Genomic DNA, 27545 nt, shown 5'->3' on the forward strand with positions numbered 1-27545 from the left:
AAAGACACCACTACATTTTCCTTGCTCGTCTCCTCCTTTTCCTGAACAAAAGAAATAGCATTTTTTCATATTTTTCCGACATTACGTCCACTCACTACACTGGCAACAATCTGAACTTGCAGAACACAAAAATACAGTGGTGACGCAACAGCGGCGACTGTGTGTAATATTTGCCATCTGATTCAATACCCAGCGACAAATCCTGGTCACCAGTGGTTACTCGTCTGGTCACGGGGCAGAGTCACCAGTGAGTTACCAAAGGCTGGTGACGCAACCGGTGACCCTAGTGTAATAGGCGCCATAAGAACCAGTGCCCACCAACCGTTGAGGCCACTGGTGACCTTTTTAGTAAGTATAAGGGCCCTATTATACTAGGTCACTAGGCCACGTCACCGGTGGCGTCACCGGTGACCTGACTGGTTGGTGGGCACTGGTTCTTACGGCGCCTATTACACTAGGGTCACCGGTTGCGTCACCAGCCTTTGGTGACTGACCGGTGACTCTGCCCCGTGACCAGACGAGTAACCACTGGTGACCAAGATTTGCCGCTGGGTATTGAATCAAATGGGACATATTACACACAGTCACCGCGGTTGCGTCACCACTGTATTTTTGTGTTCTGCAGGTTCGGATTGTTTAATGCCAGTAGTGAGTGGACGTAATGACGGAAAAATATGAAGAAATGCTACTTATTGCTCTTTTGTTGAGGAAAAGGAGGAGACGAGCTTTGCACTCAATCCTCTTGGTTTTTACCTATCTTAGTATCTTTTTCACTACTACATTTTACACTAGACTGGCTTTCTTTCACTGAGTCGTCTTCCCCTTTTTCCTTCCCTCCATCTCTTCCCCCCTTATTCACAAATTTTTTATCACTAGGCATTTTTTAAACTGAAGAGTATAATAACTGAAATAACTATATAACTTAACTATAACTATATAACTTAAACTGAGTAATTTAATGGAACATAAGACGCGGATTAACAAAGCACTTTGTCCTTCAACGAGGTGACAGCGCTGAATATATGTAGACACTGGAGTGGAGGAACTTTGGGGGTTGGTCTCACTCCTGGTGACTTCTCTGGTGTTGAGGCTGGCTGCCCGTACAATAACCGGTGACGTCGCCTGGTGACCAAGTGTAATAGGGCCCTAATTGATATAGCTGTCTGTCACATGACATGCAAATTAAATACATTATCCATGCAGGCTGACTTAAATTGATTAACAAATCATACAAGAAAAATAATAGGGTCCCTAAGGTATGAATATACCTGAATTGGGGTTCCTTCATTCAAAGATGATTAGTTGATTTAAAAGAGTTAGCCTAACATCATACAATTTCTTTGTTGAAAATACAAAAAAAAGTTGTTGTTACGCTTAATGCCTAAACATCACTAACTCATAACATTTTTCAACTCCTCTACAATTTGATGAGACAGCCATCCCCTTACATATTAAAAAATTAATTTTTATCGGTCTCATCTTTAACATGAATTGGTCACTTATTAAAAATGCGTGGTGGTATGAAATTAAATGTATGAGTATAGAATGTTAAACTGGGTTTTGGTGCCGTCATATTTCGTGGATTTCTTAGTCTCAGTCTGTAAATATTATCTCTATAACTATGTACAAGCTTCCAAAAGCTATAAAATATGTTTAAGATCTTATATACATAAAGAGATCCCAAAGGAAAAATTCTTACAATTATTAAAAGATTGGGAAAAATCAAATTTTTATTATTTATTGTGTGACAGTGATAAAACATTGCTGGCCAGCATTTACAGTTTTAACCACTTTTATAAATTTGTATTCCATTTAGATCATTTTATTAACATGACTATATAGTTTGGAATATTGTTATTTTGACAGTATTTTAATGCATCTTTTGACATACCACAATGTATTAATACGTTGATGATGTGGTTGCATACAATGCAAAGATAGTAAAAGATGGATAAGGTAATCCTTTTATTTGATCAATTCAAATTTACTTTTTTTACAATTAACCTGTGAACATATGAACATATTTCAAATGCATAGTCTTACAGCTTTCCACTTCATTTGGTTTTGGGAATAGAGGCTCAGACGTCCCAACTTCATACCCGTCACGGACCCCTTCGAATTTGCCTGTGAGTACCAACATATATATAAATAAATTCTTAGATTTTCTTGAAAATACAGTCAGTTACAATAGTAAGTTAAATTAATATAGTTGTCTTTCCCATCACATGCTAATTAAATACATTATCCATGCAAACTGACCTTTACAACTTTAATTGATAAATAAATCATAAAAGAAAAATAATAGGGCTCCTAAGGTTCGAATATACCTGAATTGGAGTTCCTTCATTCAAAGATGATTATTTGATTAAAAGAGTTCAAGAGCAGCGTAGCCTAACATCATACAATTTGTTTGTAGAAAATCATCTTATATACATAACGAGATCTCAAAAGCGAAATTCTTAGATTAAGAAAGGGTGGGAAAAAATTCAAATTTATATTATTTACGAATTTTGTTGTGACAGTGATAAGACATTACTGGCCAGCCTTTACAGTTTTAACCAAATTTATCAATTTTTATTCCATTTTAATCATTTGATCAACATGACTATATAGTTTGGAATATTGTGATTTTGACAGTATTTTAATGCATCTTTTGACATACCACAATGTATTAATACATAGATGTGGTTGCATACAATGACCTGACGAAGTTCTAAGGAACGAAACTAGTTGTCATACTAGCAACTGTGGTTGGATAAGGTAATCCTTTTATTTTATCAATTCAAATTTACTTTTGTTTACAATTAACCTAATTGTTTAAGTTAACAATGGTCTCAAATTTGCAATGTAGGTACCTGAATGATATTAGTATTGGGGTTATGACGTAAAATATAAGGTCAATAAAAGGTAATAAGGTTATAAGGTAGGTTTAAGGTAATATAATAATATTAACTTTCTAAAGGGAATATAATATTTTAGTTATTAGCATTGTTGTAATCAATACTCTGAGCTGATAAACTCGAAATGATACTTATTATAAGTTCTCATTAAAGTCCTGGACTTTAAAAACTACTTTTAAAGTGCAGTACTTTGTGGCAGCTGTCTACATTGTAGGCTAGGTTATCCAACAAATTTAATATATGACTGATATTGGGTGAGACAAAACTATCACGTATTCACGAAAAACTACGTTAATATAATTTGTTGTGTCCCCAATCCGAACTTTTCACCGCATTACATGGCGATCCAAAAAGGGAAAACAATTTATAACTATATTATATGGGAGCACGTGTTGTTTTTTAAATTAACATTTTACTTTGGTTCTATAAACATTCCCCTAAGCAAGTTTGATACTGTACTGGACAGGTTCCACATTTCAAAGTAGTCTTAATCATAGTATTGTCTTACAGCATTCCACTTCAACGGGCTATGGGGGAACAGATTCTTACGCCATGCCTATATACTCTACATACTCGCGAGGGACAACACCTGTGAGTACCAACATATAAAAAAAAATTAAAAAATACTTTTTTTTCTTGAAAATACGCAATCGACTGACCATTCCATTGATAAATGTTTAAAAATTAATGTTGAGCAACAACTAATATTTTCTTAGGAACAAGCATTTTAATCAGAAACAGAGTCACGTTGATAAGATTATCGTAAGATAGGTTTTTAATTAGTTACTATGGGCCTGAAAATGTACTGTGTAGGTACATGTGTAGAATTTACTGACCCAGTAAATACACAAAATATACACAATATACAAAAAGTTGAGCAATACTTTCCTTTTGTGTTTGACCTTTCACAGTATAATAGTTTTCAAAGCGCTCTAGATAATTATAAAAAGTTTCACGTAGGGGTTTGAAATTTTAAATGCAGCAATATTTGTAAGAATGAAAATGTGAGAGAATAAATTGTTGAAACTGTTCTTGTTGTTGCTGTTAAAAAAGTAAAAACAATTTCTTGAGCTGTGCAGCATGCATTGTGTTACGCAAGTAGGGTAGGTTGATATCAGATTGAATAATGTCATTATTATGGTTTCACTCGTCACCAAAGATTGTTGTGACCGTCATTGAGCTACACAAACATTGAAAAACAATCATCATCATCATCATATTTATTAATACGTGACAAGGTTTCAAAACGTGAATTAGTCTTAATGAGTGTAAAACTGTTCTGAATTATATCCAGTTTTCGTTGACTACTATATTTCCGGACTTATGAAGGGGAAAAAGCTCGTACATATTAAACGTGGCAGGGTTTCTTTTATTTCACGATTCTGAATCAACCACTTGATGGATTTTTATGATTTTTGTGACGAAAGAAAGATAATTAAGAGCACTAGGGAATGTCGAAGCCATAATTTTAGTTTAGGGTTTCAGTTTTTAGAAATTAAGTTTTAATTTTGTTAAAGACTAGCAGCTGACTCTAACATTCTAGACTAGCTTTTGGTAGTCTTTAATACAATTTGCTTAACGTAACAGCTGTAAACATTCAGCTGTGTGACATAAATTCAAGATTTGGATAATATTGACATACGTAGGGTTGAAATTTTAATATTATGTGTAATGCTTTAATAATTGATACGATAATTTATTTATTAGGTAAGGGGATGACAGATTATTTAAAATATACACAGTAAAATACTATATGTTCTTATTTATTTTTATTAGAGCAGTCTTAAAAATTTTAAGTTTGTTTTAGTGCACTATAATTTGTTTGAACTAACAGCTGGTTGAATATAAAAATATTCTATAGACCTATAAGGTTACTTAATTAACTATGTGATTTTGTCATTGATTGTAGTCAATAAGTAAGATTCTATAACAATTGCTGTATACAAATCAAGGCTCTGACCTTCAAAGGAAAGCTTATGCAAATTATTTTACTGTTCGACTTTTTGAGGAAAGAATATCAAAATAACAATGTTTACCCGTTTTAATTTATTTTGGCAGCTTTTTGTTTAGGCCAAAATAAATGTTTAACTGCCTAAACTTTGCTTGGATTAGGAAATATTTTTTGTAGGAAATTTCATTCTTAAAACAAAAAGCTATTATTTTACCAATTTGGACAACTCGTAAGTAAACTAGACGCGTTTTAGAAAAACCATGCAATTTTGACTTTGAGGGGGGGTGGGGGGGGGAAAGCACCGGGGGGATTTTTAGGGACTTTTGGGAAAATGTATATCTAGTTGGGTACTAACGATTGGTATATAGTTTTGCCTGTCGTTAATTTGTTTCGACACAAAACCTTTATTGACTGGGCTAAATGAAAATATGGATACAACTAAATTTCTTATATTTTAAATAAATGCATATGGGAAATAACAATGTACATACATGGATTTAAAAAAGGCGAGTAATTATCATGGATTTTGGAACGGGTAACGGTGTGGATCACTAACATAAACAAATTACGTCACTAGCTCACCAGCTACTCACTTAATATCATGTCTACTTAATATCTTTTTAGTGACTAGTGACTAATAGTTTTTGAGATTGAAACATATGATTTATTTGGATATTTAAGTTTTACAAATTATTGCAGCCTTCTCCTCAACCTCAACTAACCAAACAGCCATCTAGCTTCAGATTCCCTTGGGCTCAACAGGTAAACATTTGATATGTGTATTTGGTATTTAGAGTTAAAAGTTAAGCTTAAATTTTATAAATATAAGCTCACAATTTTACAGGATTGGTGAACAGTTAGTTTTCAAATCATGTATAGTAATCAAGTAAACATAAATCTGTTAAAATTCAACCAACTTTCCTAAATGACCATCTCTTTTGAAAAAAAAACAACTTTAATTCATATGTTGGTTGAACTCAGCTGGAACATTAGTTTCCCATTGATAATGTGTATTTATATACAGTGTGTAAATTAAGTCTTGAAACAAATCTGTATTTTTTAAACTGAAATAGATAGAAATATCCTGTTTGGGGCGTTGATTATTAACAGTATTCCGTAATTTTTGACATCAAAAATATTGTTTAACCCCCCTAACAGGGTAAGGGGTATGGGGTGACTTTTTTCAAATAGCGACCCCTATTGAGTGACCCCTCATTTTTAAGGATTTGTCAAAAGAAACACAATGACGCAAACCCGAGGTAGATATTTCACCCCTAGCCGAAATGGCAGGTATTCCAAAATTTGATTTACTGTATATGAAAAACACCAAGTTCACAAATATGGAAATAAATCTGTATTTTTAAAACCAAATTAGATAGAAATATTCTGTTTGTTGAATTGATTGTTGACATAGGTTCCACGATTTTTAAATCAACAATATTTTTTAACCCCTTTAACATGGTAGTGGTTGGGGTGATTTATATTTTTTTAATAACAACCCCTATCGAGTGACCCCTCAGTTTGAATGGTTTGTCAAAATAAATACAATCACGCAAACCCGAGGTAGATATTTCATCCCTAGCCTAAATGGTGTGTATTTCAAAGTTTGATTTTGTGAAACACCCATTTTGGAATACCCGCCATTTTGGCTAGGGGTAAGATATTCACCTCAGATTTGCGTCATTGTGTTTCTTTTGATAAGCCGTTCAAAATGAGGGTTCACTCAATAGGGGTTGCTATATTTGAAAAAATAAGTCACCCCATACCCCCTACCCTGTTAGCGGGGTAAAAACACTTTGTTAGTGTAAAAAATTGTGAAACCTTTGATAATAATCAATGCTACAAACAGAATATTTCCATCTATTTCGGTTTTAAAAAGACAGATTTGTTTCAAGACTTAATTTACACACTGCATAATGATTTCAACATTTTATACATCACGGTTTTAATGAACTCGTTTATACATGTTTAAAATGTTCAATAAAATAAAAAAATAATAATAAAATAATGACAAAATCTTATAATAAAATATTACAGTTAAGTCCTACATTATTTGACCTAGCAAAAACCTATCTTGAACTGTATCAGGCCTACTAAAAAAAAAATATATATATGCATTTAAACAATGTGTATGGATAAAATTGATTTGATTTGGCAAAATGTGTGTAGGATAAGGGTTTGTTGAAACTACTAAAAGAAATAATAGATTAATTAAAACTAACTTTTCATACAAATTTTAAGACATAAAGTTCATAGGCATTCAGTTCCTCTTCTGATGGAGTTTCTACCAAACCAAAAACTACGCCGATTCCAGAGAGCACAACTGTTAGTTAACATTTGTTAACATTTGCCTCTTATGAAGTAAATGTAAACTAAACGATACATTTTTGTAACACTATTTAAACTTTAAACACAATAATAAGTAAAAACTAATATGTAAAAACTAATATAAGTTAAAACCTGCCTATAGATAATTATACACACGACTATGAAATACGTTTATGTAAATTATTAGAAAAACTGCAATAAGACGTATTACTATGACGTAAAAATAAAAATAGTATACCTATAAGATCTGCTGTAACAAGAAAATAAAAGAAAAAGATAAATAATGGTTTTTCCTTAAGTTTCTAGAAAATATTTTGAAGCTATAAGTGTATTGCAGATTATTGAGATTTTCTTTCTCTAACTGTAAACTTTACCTAATGAGCTGCAGATCAAATGTGTTTTACTAAAATTAAAATATTTAAGTAATTTAAATATTTAAAAATTGAATAATGTCATTATTATGGTTTCACTCGTCACCAAAGATTGTTGTGACCGTCATTGAGCTACACAAACATTGAAAAACAATCATCATCATCATCATATTTATTAATACGTGACAAGGTTTCAAAACGTGAATTAGTCTTAATGAGTGTAAAACTGTTCTGAATTATATCCAGTTTTCGTTGACTACTATATTCCCGGACTTATGAAGGGGTAAAAGCTCGTACATATTAAACGTGGCAGGGTTTCTTTTATTTCACGATTCTGAATCAACCACTTGATGGATTTTTATGATTTTTGTGACGAAAGAAAGATAATTAAGAGCACTAGGGAATGTCGAAGCCATAATTTTAGTTTAGGGTTTCAGTTTTTAGAAATTAAGTTTTAATTTTGTTAAAGACTAGCAGCTGACTCTAACATTCTAGACTAGCTTTTGGTAGTCTTTAATACAATTTGCTTAACGTAACAGCTGTAAACATTCAGCTGTGTGACATAAATTCAAGATTTGGATAATATTGACATACGTAGGGTTGACATTTTAATATTATGTGTAATGCTTTAATAATTGATACGATAATTTATTTATTAGGTAAGGGGATGACAGATTATTTAAAATATACACAGTAAAATACTATATGTTCTTATTTAGTTTTATTAGAGCAGTCTTAAAAATTTTAAGTTTGTTTTAGTGCACTATAATTTGTTTGAACTAACAGCTGGTTGAATATAAAAATATTCTATAGACCTATAAGGTTACTTAATTAACTATGTGATTTTGTCATTGATTGTAGTCAATAAGTAAGATTCTATAACAATTGCTGTATACAAATCAAGGCTCTGACCTTCAAAGGAAAGCTTATGCAAATTATTTTACTGTTCGACTTTTTGAGGAAAGAATATCAAAATAACAATGTTTACCCGTTTTAATTTATTTTGGCAGCTTTTTGTTTAGGCCAAAATAAATGTTTAACTGCCTAAACTTTGCTTGGATTAGGAATTATTTTTTGTAGGAAATTTCATTCTTAAAACAAAAAGCTATTATTTTACCAATTTGGACAACTCGTAAGTAAACTAGACGCGTTTTAGAAAAACCATGCAATTTTGACTTTGAGGGGGGGTGGGGGGGGGGGAAAGCACCGGGGGGATTTTTAGGGACTTTTGGGAAAATGTATATCTAGTTGGGTACTAACGATTGGTATATAGTTTTGCCTGTCGTTAATTTGTTTCGACACAAAACCTTTATTGACTGGGCTAAATGAAAATATGGATACAACTAAATTTCTTATATTTTAAATAAATGCATATGGGAAATAACAATGTACATACATGGATTTAAAAAAGGCGAGTAATTATCATGGATTTTGGAACGGGTAACGGTGTGGATCACTAACATAACCAAATTACGTCACTAGCTCACCAGCTACTCACTTAATATCATGTCTACTTAATATCTTTTTAGTGACTAGTGACTAATAGTTTTTGAGATTGAAACATATGATTTATTTGGATATTTAAGTTTTACAAATTATTGCAGCCTTCTCCTCAACCTCAACTAACCAAACAGCCATCTAGCTTCAGATTACCTTGGGCTCAACAGGTAAACATTTGATATGTGTATTTGGTATTTAGAGTTAAAAGTTAAGGTTAAATTTTATAAATATAAGCTCACAATTTTACAGGATTGGTGAACAGTTAGTTTTCAAATCATGTATAGTAATCAAGTAAACATAAATCTGTTAAAATTCAACCAACTTTCCTAAATGACCATCTCTTTTGAAAAAAAAAACAACTTTAATTCATATGTTGGTTGAACTCAGCTGGAACATTAGTTTCCCATTGATAATGTGTATTTATATACAGTGTGTAAATTAAGTCTTGAAACAAATCTGTATTTTTTAAACTGAAATAGATAGAAATATCCTGTTTGTGGCGTTGATTATTCACAGTATTCCGTAATTTTTTACATCAAAAATATTGTTTAACCCCCCTAACAGCTTAAGGGGTAGGGGGTGACTTTTTTCAAATAGCGACCCCTATTGAGTGACCCCTCATTTTTAAGGATTTGTCAAAAGAAACACAATGACGCAAACCCGAGGTAGATATTTCACCCCTAGCCGAAATGGCAGGTATTCCAAAATTTGATTTACTGTATATGAAAAACACCAAGTTCACAAATATGGAAATAAATCTGTATTTTTAAAACCAAAATAGATAGAAATATTCTGTTTGTTGAATTGATTGTTGACATAGGTTCCACGATTTTTAAATCAACAATATTTTTTAACCCCTTTAACATGGTAGTGGTTGGGGTGATTTATATTTTTTTAATAACAACCCCTATCGAGTGACCCCTCAGTTTGAATGGTTTGTCAAAATAAATACAATCACGCAAACCCGAGGTAGATATTTCATCCCTAGCCTAAATGGTGTGTATTTCAAAGTTTGATTTTGTGAAACACCCATTTTGGAATACCCGCCATTTTGGCTAGGGGTAAGATATTCACCTCAGATTTGCGTCATTGTGTTTCTTTTGATAAGCCGTTCAAAATGAGGGTTCACTCAATAGGGGTTGCTATATTTGAAAAAATAAGTCACCCCATACCCCCTACCCTGTTAGCGGGGTAAAAAAACTTTGTTAGTGTAAAAAATTGTGAAACCTTTGATAATAATCAATGCTACAAACAGAATATTTCCATCTATTTCGGTTTTAAAAAGACAGATTTGTTTCAAGACTTAATTTACACACTGCATAATGATTTCAACATTTTATACATCACGGTTTTAATGAACTCGTTTATACATGTTTAAAATGTTCAATAAAATAAAAAAATAATAATAAAATAATGACAAAATCTTATAATAAAATATTACAGTTAAGTCCTACATTATTTGACCTAGCAAAAACCTATCTTGAACTGTATCAGGCCTACTAAAAAAAAAATATATATATGCATTTAAACAATGTGTATGGATAAAATTGATTTGATTTGGCAAAATGTGTGTAGGATAAGGGTTTGTTGAAACTACTAAAAGAAATAATAGATTAATTAAAACTAACTTTTCATACAAATTTTAAGACATAAAGTTCATAGGCATTCAGTTCCTCTTCTGATGGAGTTTCTACCAAACCAAAAACTACGCCGATTCCAGAGAGCACAACTGTTAGTTAACATTTGCCTCTTATGAAGTAAATGTAAACTAAACGATACATTTTTGTAACACTATTTAAACTTTAAACACAATAATAAGTAAAAACTAATATGTAAAAACTAATATAAGTTAAAACCTGCCTATAGATAATTATACACACGACTATGAAATACGTTTATGTAAATTATTAGAAAAACTGCAATAAGACGTATTACTATGACGTAAAAATAAAAAATAGTATACCTATAAGATCTGCTGTAACAAGAAAATAAGAGAAAAAGATAAATAATGGTTTTTCCTTAAGTTTCTAGAAAATATTTTGAAGCTATAAGTGTATTGCAGATTATTGAGATTTTCTTTCTCTAACTGTAAACTTTACCTAATGAGCTGCAGATCAAATGTGTTTTACTAAAATTAAAATATTTAAGTAATGATTTGTATCTCTTTTATGTTACATTAATGGTTGTTAGCAAACATTAACCTTGGATTGTAAGATTTTTTTGACCTAATAAATTACTTTTAACAATGGGGTTTTATTTAAATATATAAAAAAATATATATTATATATATTATAAATAGGCATATATTGAACAAATCATGTACATAAAGTATTTGCAAAGGTTCATGGTTGCCAACACTATACAGTATATAATAGCGTGCCACTATGCGTCACAAAGACGTGTACCCACAGTAAAGCCTATTATTATTGACAAAAACACAACAAACAACAGTTTGAGTTTTTTCAGACCTCGGCAAGCGCAAACACACCAGAATACGGCCAAAACACCGTGGTGTGTTGAGTTTTTGATAAGAAATATCTTGCTTAACCATACTTTTATATGGGTTTCCTGAGCACAACATGTCAAAAATGAACATATTTTCAGTGACTACGACTTTATTTGAGAAAAACAAAAGTTGTTATGTCACCGTTGATATGGTGTATCAAATAAGCCAAAATGTCTTAAAAATAATATGTAACTTTGCAGTTATAACACTTTACAATTTTCAATTTGTTGTTTTGAATCTATAATTACAAAAGAAGCAAACAGATTTATAAAAAATCTGAGAAAACATTTATTAAAACAGAATTTTACAATAATCAACTAAACATTACTGAGATTAAAATATATTTCAGTTGGATTTTTTGAACTTTAATTACTATTTGCCAACAACGAATATCAGGAGTGTAACTTAATTACTTTGAACTTTGAATCGTATTATTATTAGTTTTAAATTTGTACATATTTAGTAATATTTGTACATAAACTGTTTCTTGTGATTCACTTACTAAATTTTAGGTTTGAGGCATTACAACTAATTAGCTCGTTTGAAACATTCCGTCTTAGTGATTAAACGATTTTATCACCACGTAAAAAAGGTGCAGCAGCATTTTTTATAAAACACAATAACACAATTATTGATTTCTATTTGCCTTTGTCACTATATATATTCATGTCGAGGAATTAATTTAATTTAATTGTATAAAGTTGGTTTTGGGTTTTATGTATTTGAAAAATAATATAGATTTTTTTTAGGTTGGCGGCCCCTTTTAGTATGTTTGTTTTCCATTCTTAAATATATAAAAATTAATATAAATATATAGATTTATAAAATATTTATAGGAAAAATCACTTTCCATGAAAACTCTTACTTATGGTCTTTAAAAAATTTGTACTTTTACAAAATTTCTTGTGAACACATTTATTTGGTTTTTGTCTGAAATTTATAGCACAAAAGCATGCCATTTCCATTCTTTTGTTTTTGTGTTATAATTTTCTAAAACAAAATTATAATTGATTTTTGTACATTTTCATTTATAAAAATAAATTCCAAACATTGTTAATATATTTAATTCCGTATAAAACTGTTTGGTTCATGGAACAAAGTTTTACTCTAAAAACTTTAAAATTCAAAAACTTTTTTTTACTAATGCCAATACACAGTGTTTTAAATATTTATTCTGTGGTAATTTTCAAATGATTTGTTTTGTTACAAATAATTCAAGTATATGGTCCAAAATGTTTAATTTATTGGTTTAGTATAAATGATAAAAAAAATACATGACTGCGAAATTGCCAAAAATAATTTGTCTCTACCCATTGCCAGTTGGAGGGTTAAGTTAAAAAATATATTTTGAAATCTTTATTATATTGCATTTTTATATGTGTTCCAGGACAAACCTATGGAGCCTTCTACACCATCGTCTAATAGGCCTCTCTGGGGCCCAACTAAACTTGCACAGGTAAGCGTGAATCCGTGTTTTTATTTACACACTGAGCACACTTAAATATTTACAAGGATAATTATACGGTTATGCTTTACAAAAGAAATAAGTCAAAATTAACATTTTCTTTCGCTTACTGATGAACCATTACTCAATGAACTGCAAGTGAAAGATGCTTTACTAAAATGAAACCATTTGTAATTTAGAGTAGCTGTTTTATGTTACATTGATGGCTTTTAGCTTAAACAATCAATTATTTAGGTTACAGTAACCTAGATTATAAGATTAATTTGTCCCATTAATAGATTTTTTTTTAATGGGGTTATAAAATCTTTGTGTAGCCCCTGAGCTGTTGGACATAATGTAAGACTCAATAATTTTTGAGCTGTGGGGGGATTACGTAATTTAGTCTTACATAAGGAGTTTTTATTGAAATGCTCTCATAAATAGGTGGACATTGATCAATAAATCATATACATACAGTATTTTTATAGGTACATCAGCACCAATTTTATATAATGCCAGGTAGCCCAGGTTTAACAGAAAAATACACAAGCCTGTGGGTATAACAATTGTATACGGTATTTTTTTTATAAAAATTGTTTTTCCTCATTTATTAATTTAACAAAAAGTAGCATAACTGCCAATGGTCATCATATGATACAATATCAACCAATCAGTCAATGGATTTGCCTAATCCGATAATTTGACGTGTATGTCTAAACCAAGGACACCTCACACACACACACACACACACACCCACACCTCACTATGCCCCAGTGGTTGTAATATATCGCCACAAGCACACATGTCACCAATTATTTGCCACACAGGATGGGAATCGAACCCGAGCGAATGAATGACCCTTGCCATGTGACACACGTCCTAGCCTTATCGGCTATATGTGCTTTAGAAGCTGAAGTCAACAATTGCTAATAAGGTGCATCCACCCGACGGCGCGACAACCTATTCGTTCAATGCGTTGCTAGGCAGCAGCACTAGTCACGGACTATTTAGATACTAGCTGTAACCCGCGGGCTTTGCCCCGTTTAACTTCTTAATTTTCAAGATTATCTCGTTCGCATGGCTCAATCACGTTTTGGTTGAAGTTTGTTCGCTACGCTCACTCACCTTTAGGTTGGAGCTCGTTCGCTGGGCTCACTTGCCTTCAGGTTAGCTCGTTCGCTACGCTAACTCGCCTCCAGGTTTAAGTTCGTTCGCTACGCTCACTCACCTTTTGGTTGCAAATTAGCTGTTGTCAAAAATGTAAAAGAAATAATAGTGCTGCACCCTGATGGTAATCCTTGTAACTTTAATGCTATTGAACATCATAGAACAGAACCAACTTGTTTAATTGAAACAGCTGTTAAGATTCAATAATTCCATTTCTCATAAGGTTAACATGGGAAACTCCAGAGCCAATGGGGCGGAGCCCGAAAGGATTTTTGAAATAAGAATATGCCTATATGTTAATCGGGAATGTGAGCTATCATCATGCCAAATTTCAGCCCAATCCGACCAGTATTTTTCGCGTTCACTTGTCACAAACATACATCCATACATCCATACATCCAAACTTTCTCATTTATAATATTAGTAGGATTTTTCATCTGAACTTCAACAGTGATCATAAATAGTGTTACTGAGTCTTTACTGCTAACAGGTTTTTAAATGTTATATTGTAATAAACTTACCCAACAAAATCAAGGTTAAATTCCATATTAAACTGTCAACTTTATTTCTTTCAATTTTATTTGATTCGGTTTAAAAAAAATGGTATAAGAACATTACAATTTATAAGAAAACTTGGAAACTTACGACGAAAAAGCAATTATAAATAATTTCAATTATTTGAGATGGGTTCTAGGTGCGTATTTTAACCCAAATATGAGTGAAGGATGAGTGTAGAATGGTGTAAGATGTGTAGCTCTGTTACTGACTAAGATCAGCTGTTTCATCAGTCATGATCTATTTATTTTAAAACCCAGAAATAACTGGGTTTGGTTTTGAACCATAAAGTATTATTTAGTTACTGACATCGGCATACCGAGACTTTTCTTTGTTAGATATTTGATATTGTCTTATTATTACAAATTAGCCTGATTAATACAAAAGTGAAAATAATTAAGTTAAAGTTCAACAACAGGTAATGGAATAAAGTCAAACAAAAACATCCATTTGCACACAAAACTGAGATAGGCCTACATAATTAAAAAACGAATTAAAATAAACGTGGTTATAAACGTTATAATGGTTATGTTTCTTTCAACCAAGTGACGTGTTCCCTTTGAACGGTATTAGGGATTTAGAAACCTTGGTATTTATATCATAAAAACACAAGTTTGATAATTTTGAGGTATTTGATAATTTAGGTATTCTTCAGGTTATTATATTCGGAGTGTCTGCATTAGGATCTCGTAACCTGCCTATAGATTATTGTACACACGACTATGAAATACGTTTATGTAACTTATTAGAAAAGCTGCAATAAGACGTATTGCCATGACGTTAAAATAAAAATAAAATACCATATAAGATAAGGTGTAACAAGAAAAGAAAAGAAAAAAGCGCTAACTTTTGCCTAAGTTTCTAGAAAATATTTTGAAGCCATAAGGATATTGCAGTTTTATAAATATTCCAGGACAAACCCGCAACCGCAGTGCCTTCTACACCATTGCCTGGTAGTACGTCTTCGGGAGGTTCGCGGGAACAATCTTATCCTAATCCGGTAAGTGATAATCCGTGTTAATATTTACACACTTAAAACACTTGAATATTAACATTGATACAATGTATCGTAGTAATTAACAATTACAAAATACGGCTATTTTAGGTCTTTACTAACTAAAATATACAGAACATATATTTTAGTTATATCTAGCGCAGTTGGCGCATAGATTATTTTTACAAGTGAATTCAACTCTATCACCTCTACTTTTAGCCTGAAAGGCTTGACACTTGTATATATTGTGATCAGATGCTTGACAAAACTCACAAGTGTTAGTCACTGTGACGAAAGCTGTTTTAGCTTGAGAGGAGTAAGGTTTACTATCTCGAAGAGGTTTAGGCTATAACTATTAGATTGAGTCTTTTGCACTGAAGGGTATCTTGTGTTAGCTGAGGGACCAAGACCGATACTAGCTCCTTCTAATCGTTTAAATTCTCTTTCAAGGAATTGAATTAGATCATTTACTGCAGGTATGTCATTGTTTGTGATGCGAGAATCCTCAAAAGATTTTCTTAAATCAGTAGGTAACTTTTTCAAAAGCGTTAGGACAAGCAGAGTATTTTCAGCTGTTATGTCATGGTTGAGATTTTTCAAAACTTGTGTGTTCTCTTTATAAACTGTGAGAAAATGTTGGAGACTTTTGAGAGAACCACTACATATGCATGGCAAATCAATGATTTTTGTAACAAGCTGAGTTACAACACGCCTTTTGTTATCATAGCGATCCTTAAGCAGCCTAAGTGCAACATCAAAGTTTTCTGCAGTTATGCTTAAGCTCTTTACTAAATCTAAGGGTTCACCACTTAAAGAACTAAGCAGATATTGGAACTTACTCACAGGGGCCAAAGTTTCATTCCTATTAATAGAAGCCTCAAAAATATTGTAGTAGCTAACCCATTCTTCGTAGTTACCGCTGAATTTGGGCAACTCAAATTTGGGCAGTCGCAGAGATGGTTGGGTGGGAGGTGTTACTTCTTTAGTTTTAGCAGGTAACACTATTTTCAAGTCACTAATCAGAGAAATGTACAAGTCCGAAATTTCATCTTGCATAGAGCATGCTTCAGTTTCGTCATAATCAGAACCAGGATCATCATAAACCACTTTATCGAATAAAGCTTTAAAATCAGAGAATAAACCTCTAACTTCATCATCATAGTTGTGTAAGCGCTGAATGGAAACAACATTTAATGATTGAGTTTCTGAGAGAGTAATTTGGGCTGACACAAACTTGCTTATTTTCTGAAGCCTATTTTTGACAAGTTTTGCCTTTTTCTCTAGTGTAGAGAATCTCATTTTAACAGACCATTTATGTAATCAAAAGAGTAAGCTATAGGCCTAAGTTTATCATAAGTTTAGGCCTACGTAAATATTCACCAACACCTAAATATCAAAATAACTCCAAGTCTTAGACCTAACAATAATGCAAATTAATAGCTCAGAATAAATCAATTCATTTACATTCACTCTATAAGAAATAATGAATGTAAAATTATATTTCACTTTACCATCAGACCCAAGATAGACATAGTAAATAAAAGTAAAGTCTATTAAACACAAGTCATTTCATTTGAATCAGTATTTTCGCAGAATAAATTGAGTAGGGAAGTATTTATTATGAGCAATATCCTTAATGTAGACAAGAATCGATTCAACCACTAATATTTCGTTTAATATTCACACAAAACAATATTTTCCAAGATGTAAATAAACTTGAAGGTTACGTTTATATTTTGATTCAATTCACACAGCTGTATGTAGCTGGAGTGTGTTTTATATTCAGTCAGCTGATTTCCTGTGCTTGAAACAGAGTTTTACCATAGATGAAGTAATATAATACTTCATCTATGGTTTTACATATGATCAATTTGAAGAAGCAATATCATTGGGCGATTTATTCTGTTTTACGAATCTCGACGCTCATTGGTTCTTGCGACGTGCAGACTGTAGGCAGAGCGCTCTAGTGGAGAAGTTCGCTACCAAGGTGCATCGCAAGGACAGAAAATATAAAATGGCTGACTTTCTGATAAGTGAAAATATGTTAGAAAATTAAGGACGAAACAAAGTGCAGACAAAAATTATTGTTAATGACAATAATTGATATGGTGAATTGATTGAGAAACTTTAGAGAAAATATTAAATATCCTAACTAATTCCTGATTTCAAATAACTAGTTGAAAGGAAATATGACGTGATTCATGTAGCAGTGGGAGGACATGAGCATGAAACTAACATGAAATATTCACGTCTGAGATGGCACAGGGGAATGGAATAAAATATTATTTATTCACCAAAACTTGTAATGGGGAATACAAATGCTGCTCTAATTATTTAGAGAAGTGACACTTTTTAGAGTTTAGTTGTACAATTTTAACAGTTACAGTAGCTAGGCTAATAAAAGCACAATATATTATTAATGATAAGATTTTCGTCCGACTCGACAGGACCAGCGGATGGGGGGTAAACTTGCCTAAAAATGTTCAAATGGACTGTATAGTGAAAGAGCAATATTAAAAAATTGTCACTAATTAATTAACAGACAATAATGAGATTGATGAGGTACCTTCCTTTTAACTGAAGTGTTGAGAAGACGAAGCCGGTAGACGTACACGAGTTTCTTCTGCTGGCCAGCTATTGCGTATTGCTCGTACACAGACCCGGACCGGCAGTAGTAGTGTTTCACTTCACAAATGTTCAATAGTTCACTTTTACTTTTAATATGTGTCACTAATAATAATTAAATATACTTTGGGGTTAAGAGATGAGAGCAGCAATTGGGAGTTAATTGTGCCGGGGACATGTTAGTAGTTGCATGAATGCAAGAGAACTGGGGCGAGATTGGGGTTTCCAGACATCACGTGACAGGACAAAGGTTATTGTATGATATGAAACGTCTGGAAATATCTAGGTAGCGCTTGAATACGGAACAATTGACATACTAATTTACTTGGTATGAAATCATATACATACAGTATTTGCATAGGTACAGCATCGTTCTTTACTTAACAACACGAGAAACGGTCCAATGAGGTCCAAGGACTGAAAGAAAAGAAGTAAAATTGTAATGCCTCGAACAAATCAGCTGTTAAGGCCAATTTAATTGTTAATGATTTGTGTGATTATTGTTTGATTTGTCGCATCACTGTTCGTGGCAATGGGAGGTTATAAACGAAAACATAAACTCTCTTAGAAGGTTATTGGGTACTTACGTATTAAACGGAGGCCACCTAACCTACAGATTCGATTCGATTAGTAAACCTTCACCATCAGCAAGTTTGGTTGGTTAGGTTAGGTTAAGATAGTTTAATTTGATAAAAAAAACATATATTTATGATAACCCAACCTAACATAACCGCTGCAGCGCGCTGTAAAATATGTGGCCTCCGTTTAATACGTAAGTACCGGTTATTGTAGTAACTGTGGTAATTAAGACTGTCGTAGGTAAAGTAGCGAACGTGACCCACGTAAATAGTCTTAACGACACTTTTTGCACTGCCAAGGCTTGTACCTTAAATTTCTACTCGTGTCATTAACACTATATTAACGCGATCGTTGCGTAAACTAATATAACAGCCGAAATACAGTTTGACGATTTACCATAAGATTGTCTACAAGAGGAAAAAAAGTACGTACGGTAGTTTATGAAAAATAATTTAAATAGCTTAGGCTTCTTTTTGTGATTTGTAACAGATTCAGGTAGATAATTAACTCTTTATGATAACGATCTGCTATCAAATTATCTATGTTAAATTAGTAATTAATTTTGTTCACCTAATAACAATCGTGAGCAAACATAATCCTTGAAAGGTAAAAAGTATTGTATTATTCGTTTTGACTTGGAAACAAGTTTTGTCAAAAGTCTGTTAAAATTTCACCTCAGCTCTGTCCTAACTTTACCTAAAGCTCAGTACCAATATTCAAGAACTTATTCTAATGCAAACACAACATTATTTAACACAACATTATTTGAACATCTTATCTCCAAAGAAAATTGGGAAAAAGTCTATGGTGCTGTAGATTTAGACACAAAATTTAATAAATTCATGGACAAGATAATCTATTCCTTTAATGTCTCAATACCAAAAACCAGCAAAAAGATCCAAAAGAAGAGAGTCAACGAGATAATTCTTACAGATAATGTCCTTAAACTGAAAAATCTACTCTTTCATCTTTACTGTGAAGTTAAAAATCTAGATTCATCTCATGCTAGCTCACATTATAGAATACTGAAATGCCAATACAGACGTATAATTCAAGAAATTAAGTCAAAAAACAACTTACATAAAATGGAGAATTCTGATAATAAAAAAGCTATTTGGGATATTATAAAAACAAAAAAATATTCAAAAAACGAATCCAAATGAAAGTTAGTTACAGAGCGTGACAATGGTGAGCAAATCACAAGTCCGGACAACATTTGTACTGAATTTTGCGATTTCTTCTCTAACATTGAAGGGCATGTTAAAACACCCCTAAGTCAAGGAAACACCAATTAAAACATAAGACAACATATGGATTCTCTTTTTCTGTATCGTGTAACGAAGGAAGAAGTTAAGTCCATAGTAAACAATTTAAAAAACAAAAAAAAGCTCAGGTGTCGATGAGATAAGTTCTGTTTTGCTTAAAAAAGTATCTAATCATCTGCTCAAGCCATTGTGCCATCTAATTAACTACTCTTTAAGTAGTGGAAAATTCCCTGAGCGTCTAAGGGAGTCAGTAGTTAGACCAATATTTAAGAAAGGATAACAGCGACAAACCCAAAAAGTTCCATATTAAACTGTCAACTTAACCAAATATAAAATATCTAAAACTCTAAAAACTTATTCACTAAACACTAAAAACTAAAAACAACAAACTCAATAAAAACACTCAATAACACCCAAAAACTCAATAAGTCACTAAAAACACTTCTCTTATTCCTCTGATAGGGGGTATGTAGTGTAGCCATGGTTTGCAATAGCTACAGACCGATATCGATTATTTCTGTATTCTCTAAGGTCTTAGAGAAAGCTATGAATCTGCGGCTTTGTAAGTTTCTGGAAATCAATGATATTATCACCTCAAAACAGCATGGTTTCTTAAAAGGAAAGTCCACCTTAACTGCTATAACAGGTATAGTTTTCTGTAAATATTATTTTGCACGCCTAAGAGTAATATCCACAAGGCCAAATTACACCATTCGAAATTAAAGGCATAGTCAAAGTCACGCACGTAGATGCTAGCCTTCTTTTTGTTATTGAGTAGGAACGCTTTGTAGGCCTATGCTATCAGCAAAGTATATAATGAGATATAGCCTCATTGCATAAACGTATTGCAATGGTGTTTTATTATGATACATTTCCTCAAGATTTTATGAAAACTGATGTAATAGATGAGTAATAGTAGGAATCTTTACACTTTGAATAGGCATTGTGTAGGTATAACCAGTTGCGGCAGGCAAAGTATTAAATAAATTGTTTGTTCACAAACACTATTTACTCTACAACTATTAAGTAACGTAGTAAATACACAAATAGTACAAATAGTACAAAATACACTTAATGCACAAATACACTTAGTACAAATAGTATTGTAATGGTCAGATAAGGCTTGTTCAACTTATATTATTTTAATTAAAGCCAAACAAAAAATATAAAGTCCTACTTTAGAGTGTTTTATACTGTACCAGAAGTTCCAATCTGTGTTCTATAGTACGGATAGGCAAAGTTTTAAATGGACTAAACTTTATGCTTTGCATGGCTCAATATAACCTAGGTAATACGCAGAATTGAATTTGTATTGTTATCAATTGCAATAAAGGGGTCAACTAGGTGCGTATTTTAACCCAAATACTAAAGGATCATTAAATATATGATCACATACTTTAATGAAAACCTATAACAATTACATATCGTAGTCTAACAAAGTTAACTGAAAAAATTATATTGTAATGTTAAACTGTCAAAAGTAATACTTATCTTTTTTTTACTCATATTTTTTTTATTTGAAGGAAACAGCAAGACAACAATACCAAACAAGAAAACCAGCTGGTGGTTTTAACTTTGGTAGCTTCGGAAGGTCAGGAGGTGGAAAACAGGAGGAAGAAACATCAACAGCAGCAACTACGTCCCACCAGGGGGTAAGACTATGAGTTGAAAGCCGACATAAAAATAGTCTAGTATTATATGAATTCTAGATCTTTGGCAAGTATATTCTGAGATGATAAGTATTAAATCTACTTTGTATCCAAAGAAATCCTCTTCGTAAATATTACTAGTGTCGTTGGGAGAACGTACCATGGAAAACAACGAGAAATGCGTGGAATCTTTTAGCTTGAGAAGCAGTAAAAGAAATTATTGTTATAAGATGTAAACATTATTTGATTTACGAGGTTATCAAGACTTTTAACCTTGTATTGACCCGATTGCATGGGTTTCGGGCCTGCATGTGAGCCCGTATCGTTTGTACAGTAATGGTAATGCATTGCGATGATAGTATATTACATCGCCATGGTTTCACACTCCATTGCACAACTTGTTTTTCCTTATTGAGTTAACTTATATTTCTTAAAAATCAGTCAAATATAAAATTGCTATCAAAGTGAAACATTAGCTAAATTCTTTTCTTTGTAGATTTCAGTGAGCGCTGTGTGAAATTTTTACTTTGATAACGTATATGTCCCTTAAACAGCGTTGCTTCATCAAATATTTTATCTTTTACCGGGGATCATTTTTTTTTCAGGACCAATTTTTTTTCTGGAAATCGATGATATTATCACCTCAAAACAGCATGGTTTCTTAAAAGGAAAGTCCACCTTACCTGCTATGTTTAACCTCATTAATGGAGTTGTAAGCGATCTTGATTCCAAAAACTATTCTGCAGGAATATTTTTCGATCTGAGAAAGGCGTTTGATACGGTCAATCACAACCTACTGTTGGAAAGAATGAGTAGAGTGGGCATACGAGGAGTAGCCTTGAGTTGGTTTACTTCCTACCTGTGCGGCAGAACACAGTATGTAGAGATCCAGGCTGTAGATGAGACCAGGTTCATTCGCTCTTATTCCTCTGATAAAACCGTCATTTTGAGAGGGGTGCCTCAGGACTCTGTTTTAGGACCTACCCTATTCCTACTCTTCATTAACACCCTTCCATCTTGCATATCAACCGCCAAACCAACACTATTGCTGACACCTCACTCTCCATTTCCAGCCACAACATTGAAAGCTTGGAGTTTACTACTTTTCGGGAAGCCAGTAACTTAATAGAGTGGTTTGATTCCAACTTTCTCTCCGTCAACGCCGAAAAACCCCAACTTTTGCACTTTTCTATTTCAAAGAGACCCTCTAATGGATTCAGCCTACTTCTGGACGACACAACAGACACTGCTATCCAACTAACAGTGTTAGGTTTCTGGGACTGACACTAGATAAACATCTTGATTCCTCAGGTCACATCAAGCAGGTTTCAAGAAAAGTCAGTTCTAGAATTTTTGTTCTACGAAGTTTAAAGAACACGTCTACCTTCGAAGTTCTAATATCTGTATATTACGGACTGATATATCCTCATTTAGCGTATGTTATACCTATATGGGGCTAAGAAAGTTTAAAAACTAAATTTCTATTTAAATTCCAAAAATGGGTTGTACGAACAATTTTATCTCTGCTCAAACGTAAATCATGTAGAAAGTTATTCTCAGAATCAAAAATCCTAACTCTTCCTAATATACATTCCTGAAACTCTCACCTTAGTCAAACAAAATCTTCCTCTATTCACTGTTCCAGAAAACTTCCGCATCTGCCCATATTCACTTCGAAATATTTATAATCTGCCAATTCCTAAACATGCTACATCTTTATTCAAAAAAACATACTCTTTACAATGGCATCAAACTGTATAATAGCCTTCTCCTTTATCTTAAATTGGAATCAGACCACTCAAAATTTAAAAGATGCATAAAAAGACAGTTAGATAATATCTCCTGTTACAGCATCCAAGAGTTCTTGGACCACAGAAACTGGACTGCTGTAAACCCTGGCGTATAGATAGCGACAGCTGAGCTTTGTAAATTATTTTTGTCTAGCTATAGTTTGTAAATACCTTACTGTAAATAATTTTATAAGGAAACTTTATAATTTTAATAATTTACGTTTGTACCATGACTTAGCTAATGCAATATGTATTGTCAATTTTAACCAAATAAAATGATTTGATTTGATTTGATGCGCGATGGCTACCCGGGTCCAACTTTGTCAGGTAACTGTAAGAAAAAGATATTGATATGCTGTGCACCAAAAATGCATATGAAAGGCATTTTCGGAGCACAACATATCGAAAAGTAATCATATATGATCAAATAAAACCTTATTTGATATAAACAAAATTTTTCGAACACTGTTTATATAATAGTTCGTAAAATAACCTGAGATTTCTTAACAATAAATATCTAATAATGCAGTTAAATAATATTTTTTTAATTTGTTGATTTGAATCTATATTCATTTCATAAATGAAGTAACAATTTGTTAAAAATAAACGAGTCATTTAAGATGATTGTTTACGTGATACGTATGATTTTGTAAAATAAATAAAATTGTAAACCTTAATCGTGAACGCTTGAATATGCTTATTGCGAGTGTAGCATTTTATGACACATCCTCTACTTACAGGTATAGTTTTCTGTAAATATTATTTTGCACGCCTAAGAGTAATATCCACAAGGACAAATTACACCATTCGAAATTAATGGCATAGTCAAAGTCACGCACGTAGATGCTAGCCTTCTTTTTGTTATTGAGTAGGAACGCTTTGTAGGCCTATGCTATCAGCAAAGTATACAATAAAAACATTTTATAGAATAACTAGGCATTGTATTCATTGCCTACAGATTTTATGAAAGCTATGTAATAGATGAGTAATAGTAGGGATCTTTACACTTTGAGTAGACAATGCGTATAAACAATTGCGGCAGGCAAAAGTATTAAATAAATTGTTCGTTCACAAACACTATTTATTCTACAACTATTAACGTTATTATTTGTAATGGTCAGATTAGGCTTGTTCAACTTAAATTATTAAAATTAAAGCCAAACATAAAATAAAAATTCCTACTTTAGAGTGTTTTATACTGTACCAGATGTTCCAATCTGTATTCTATAGTACGGATAGGCAAAGTTTTAAATGGACTAAACTTTATGCTTTGCATCGCTCAATATAACCTAGGTAATACGCAGAATTGTATTATTATAGTTATAAATTGCAATAAAGGGGTCAAATAGTTGCGGATTTTATCCCAAATACGAAGGATGAAAGTAAAATGGTGTGTGATGATCTGTGTAGCTTTGTTACTGACAAAGATCAGCTGTTTCATTAGCCAGGATTATTTATTCAAGCCAATAACTACTTGATCGTTACTTGGTCATAGTAAGCTGGGCACAGTTTCGATCATTAAATATATGATCACATACTTTGATAGAAACCTATAACAATTGCATATCGTAGCCTAACAAAGTTAACAGAAAAAATTATATTGTAATGTTAAACTATCAAAAGTAATACTTATCTTTTTTTACTCATCTTTTTTTTTATTTGAAGGAACCAACAAGACAACGACAATACCAAACCGGAAAACCAGCTGGTGGATCTAACTTTGGTAGCTTTAGAAGCTCAGGAGGTGGAAAACAGGAGGAACAAACATCAACAGCAGCAACTACGCCCGACCAGGGGGTAAGACTATGAGTTGCAAGCCGATATAAAAATAGTCTAGTATTATATGAATTCTAGCTCTTTGGCAAGTATATTCTGAGATGATGAGTATTAAATCAACTTTGTATCCAAAGAAATCCTCTTCGTAAATATTACCAGTGCCGTTGGGAGAACGTACCATGGAAAACAATGAGAAATGCGTGGAATTTTTTAGCTTGAGAAGCAGTAAAAGAAATTATTGTTATAAGATGTAAACATTCTTTGATTTACGAGTTTATCAAGACTTTTAACCTTGTATTGACACGATTACATGGGTTTCGGGCCTGCATGTGAGCCCGTATCGTTTAGTACGAGAATGTACAGTAATGGTAATGCATTGCGATGATAGTATATTACATCACCATGGTTTCGCACTCCGTTGCACAACTTGTTTTTCCTTATTGAATTAACTTATATTTATTAAAATCAGTCAAATATAAAATTGCTATCAAAGTGAAACATTCGATAAATTCTTTTCCTTGTAGATTTCAGTGAGCGCTGTGTGAAATTTTTACTTAGATAACCTATATGTACCTTAAACAGCGTTGCTTCATCAAATCTTTTATCTTTTACTGGGGATCTCATTTTTTTCAGGACCCTCAAACTTAAAGAAGGGCATTGCAGTTTAAAAAACAACCAAGGCACTAATAGTTTTATGTGTTAACATTTTTAGGTCCTATCTACACAAGCTGAGAAACTTGCCGAAGCCATACTTAGAAACGTTAAAACACTTAATCGGAATCAAATATCCAGCTTAGTTAGTTCGAGAACACTAACAGAAAAGCTGATGGATCTCTGCACGGAAACAATGGATGAGCAAAATACTATGGAAATACTGAGAGCTCTGAAAAAACAGGATCCGTCCCTCATCAAAGTCTACTACCCGGTGAGAGAAGAAGTTAAGTCAAAAGTGATACAACATTTGGTAGATCAAGGTCTGAGAGGAGATTGTTCTGATCCCTTTGTTACCGGATTTTGGGAGATCATTCGCACCAAACTCGTCTTGTTGAAGTTGAAACAACAATAACTTTTGGTTAACTTAACAACGCCAAATCCTCACCTTTTTTGAGTGCGCATAATGCAATATATGGATAATACAATAAATAAACTATTATCAATCTTTTATATCGTTTTCATTCGAATACACATGCAAGGCATTACTGTTATGATTTTGTAATTAAAAATAATTCGAGGAAAGTTTTAAGTAGATAATTATAATACATAGAATACGAAATATTTACAAGATTAATTTTATATAGTTGAAAATTTAGAGAAAAGACTTCAATATGAGTTCAGATTTTTAGTGAGCATAAGCATTGACTAAGGTAGTTTCCCTTGTCTGTGGCATAGGTGAGGAAATAATGATAAAAACTTATTACAAACAAGGAAGTTAATATACTCCTAAGACAAATAAACTTTCACCATATAAATAGAGTTAATATTTTATCTTATACACAAAAAAACATTTCGAAACATAATTAAACATTCAAATTAAAAGTAATAATATAGTTGTTGAAGCCAAAGAGGAAATTTAAGGTCTTTTAAAACAATAAAATCCTAACTCTAACCTCTTATGAAATTTTATGCTAATTCCTGAGACTTGATTGCTGTGAAAAATAACAAAACACAATTTATGACAAAATGAAATGTATTAAAGAAAATAACTATTATGCTAACAAATAAAATTAAATAACCCTTAAATGAAAATAAAATGTTACAATTAATATTTAAACAATTTTTGGCGATACCAAGACCCAAACTCTCTCAACTTGTTAGCAGCTCCTTGAAAATTTGTGCCACAGTCTGAGTAACACTGTTCGGGGAGTCCTCTGCGACCAATAAATCTATTGAGAGCAGCCAGAAATGCATCTGTACTCAGCGCACTGACGATTTCCAAATGAACGGCTTTGGTAGCCATACATACAAAGACACAAAGGTAGACTTTAGTGACTGCCGCTTTCCTTCGTTGAGATTCTCTCATGGGGAATGGACCAGCAAAATCGATACCTACATGAAGAAAGGCTCTACTCGGATTTACTCTTGATGGAGGAAGATCAGCCATTCTGGGTGTGAGGTTCTTTGCCTTGTCTTTGTAGCAAGTCAAAC

The 27545-nt window shown here is 32.5% G+C and overlaps 1 protein-coding gene across 6 annotated transcripts in view; it reads left to right on the forward strand.

Annotated features, from left to right (window-relative positions):
- The window catches only part of LOC129004116 (mucin-5AC-like), a 53833-nt gene extending 27269 nt beyond the window's left edge, over positions 1-26564 (forward strand). For 4 of the 6 annotated variants that reach the window (XM_054432545.1, XM_054432546.1, XM_054432547.1 and 1 more), the window contains 9 exons: positions 2046-2126; positions 3411-3491; positions 5551-5613; positions 9155-9217; positions 12944-13012; positions 15636-15722; positions 21709-21837; positions 25290-25421; positions 26113-26564. In XM_054432545.1, the coding sequence (XP_054288520.1) occupies positions 2046-2126; positions 3411-3491; positions 5551-5613; positions 9155-9217; positions 12944-13012; positions 15636-15722; positions 21709-21837; positions 25290-25421; positions 26113-26466 (1059 nt within the window). In that variant the 3' untranslated portion in view covers positions 26467-26564. The remainder of the gene's footprint in view (positions 1-2045; positions 2127-3410; positions 3492-5550; positions 5614-9154; positions 9218-12943; positions 13013-15635; positions 15723-21708; positions 21838-25289; positions 25422-26112) is intronic. The other 2 variants (XM_054432550.1, XM_054432548.1) reach the window with 2 other exon arrangements.
- The last annotated feature ends 981 nt before the right edge of the window (positions 26565-27545 follow it).

This window comes from Macrosteles quadrilineatus, unplaced genomic scaffold (assembly GCF_028750875.1).
Source record: "Macrosteles quadrilineatus isolate MER2022 unplaced genomic scaffold, UCM_ALF_1.0 Scaffold_9__3_contigs__length_116548681, whole genome shotgun sequence".
NCBI classification, from domain to species: Eukaryota; Metazoa; Arthropoda; class Insecta; order Hemiptera; family Cicadellidae; genus Macrosteles; species Macrosteles quadrilineatus.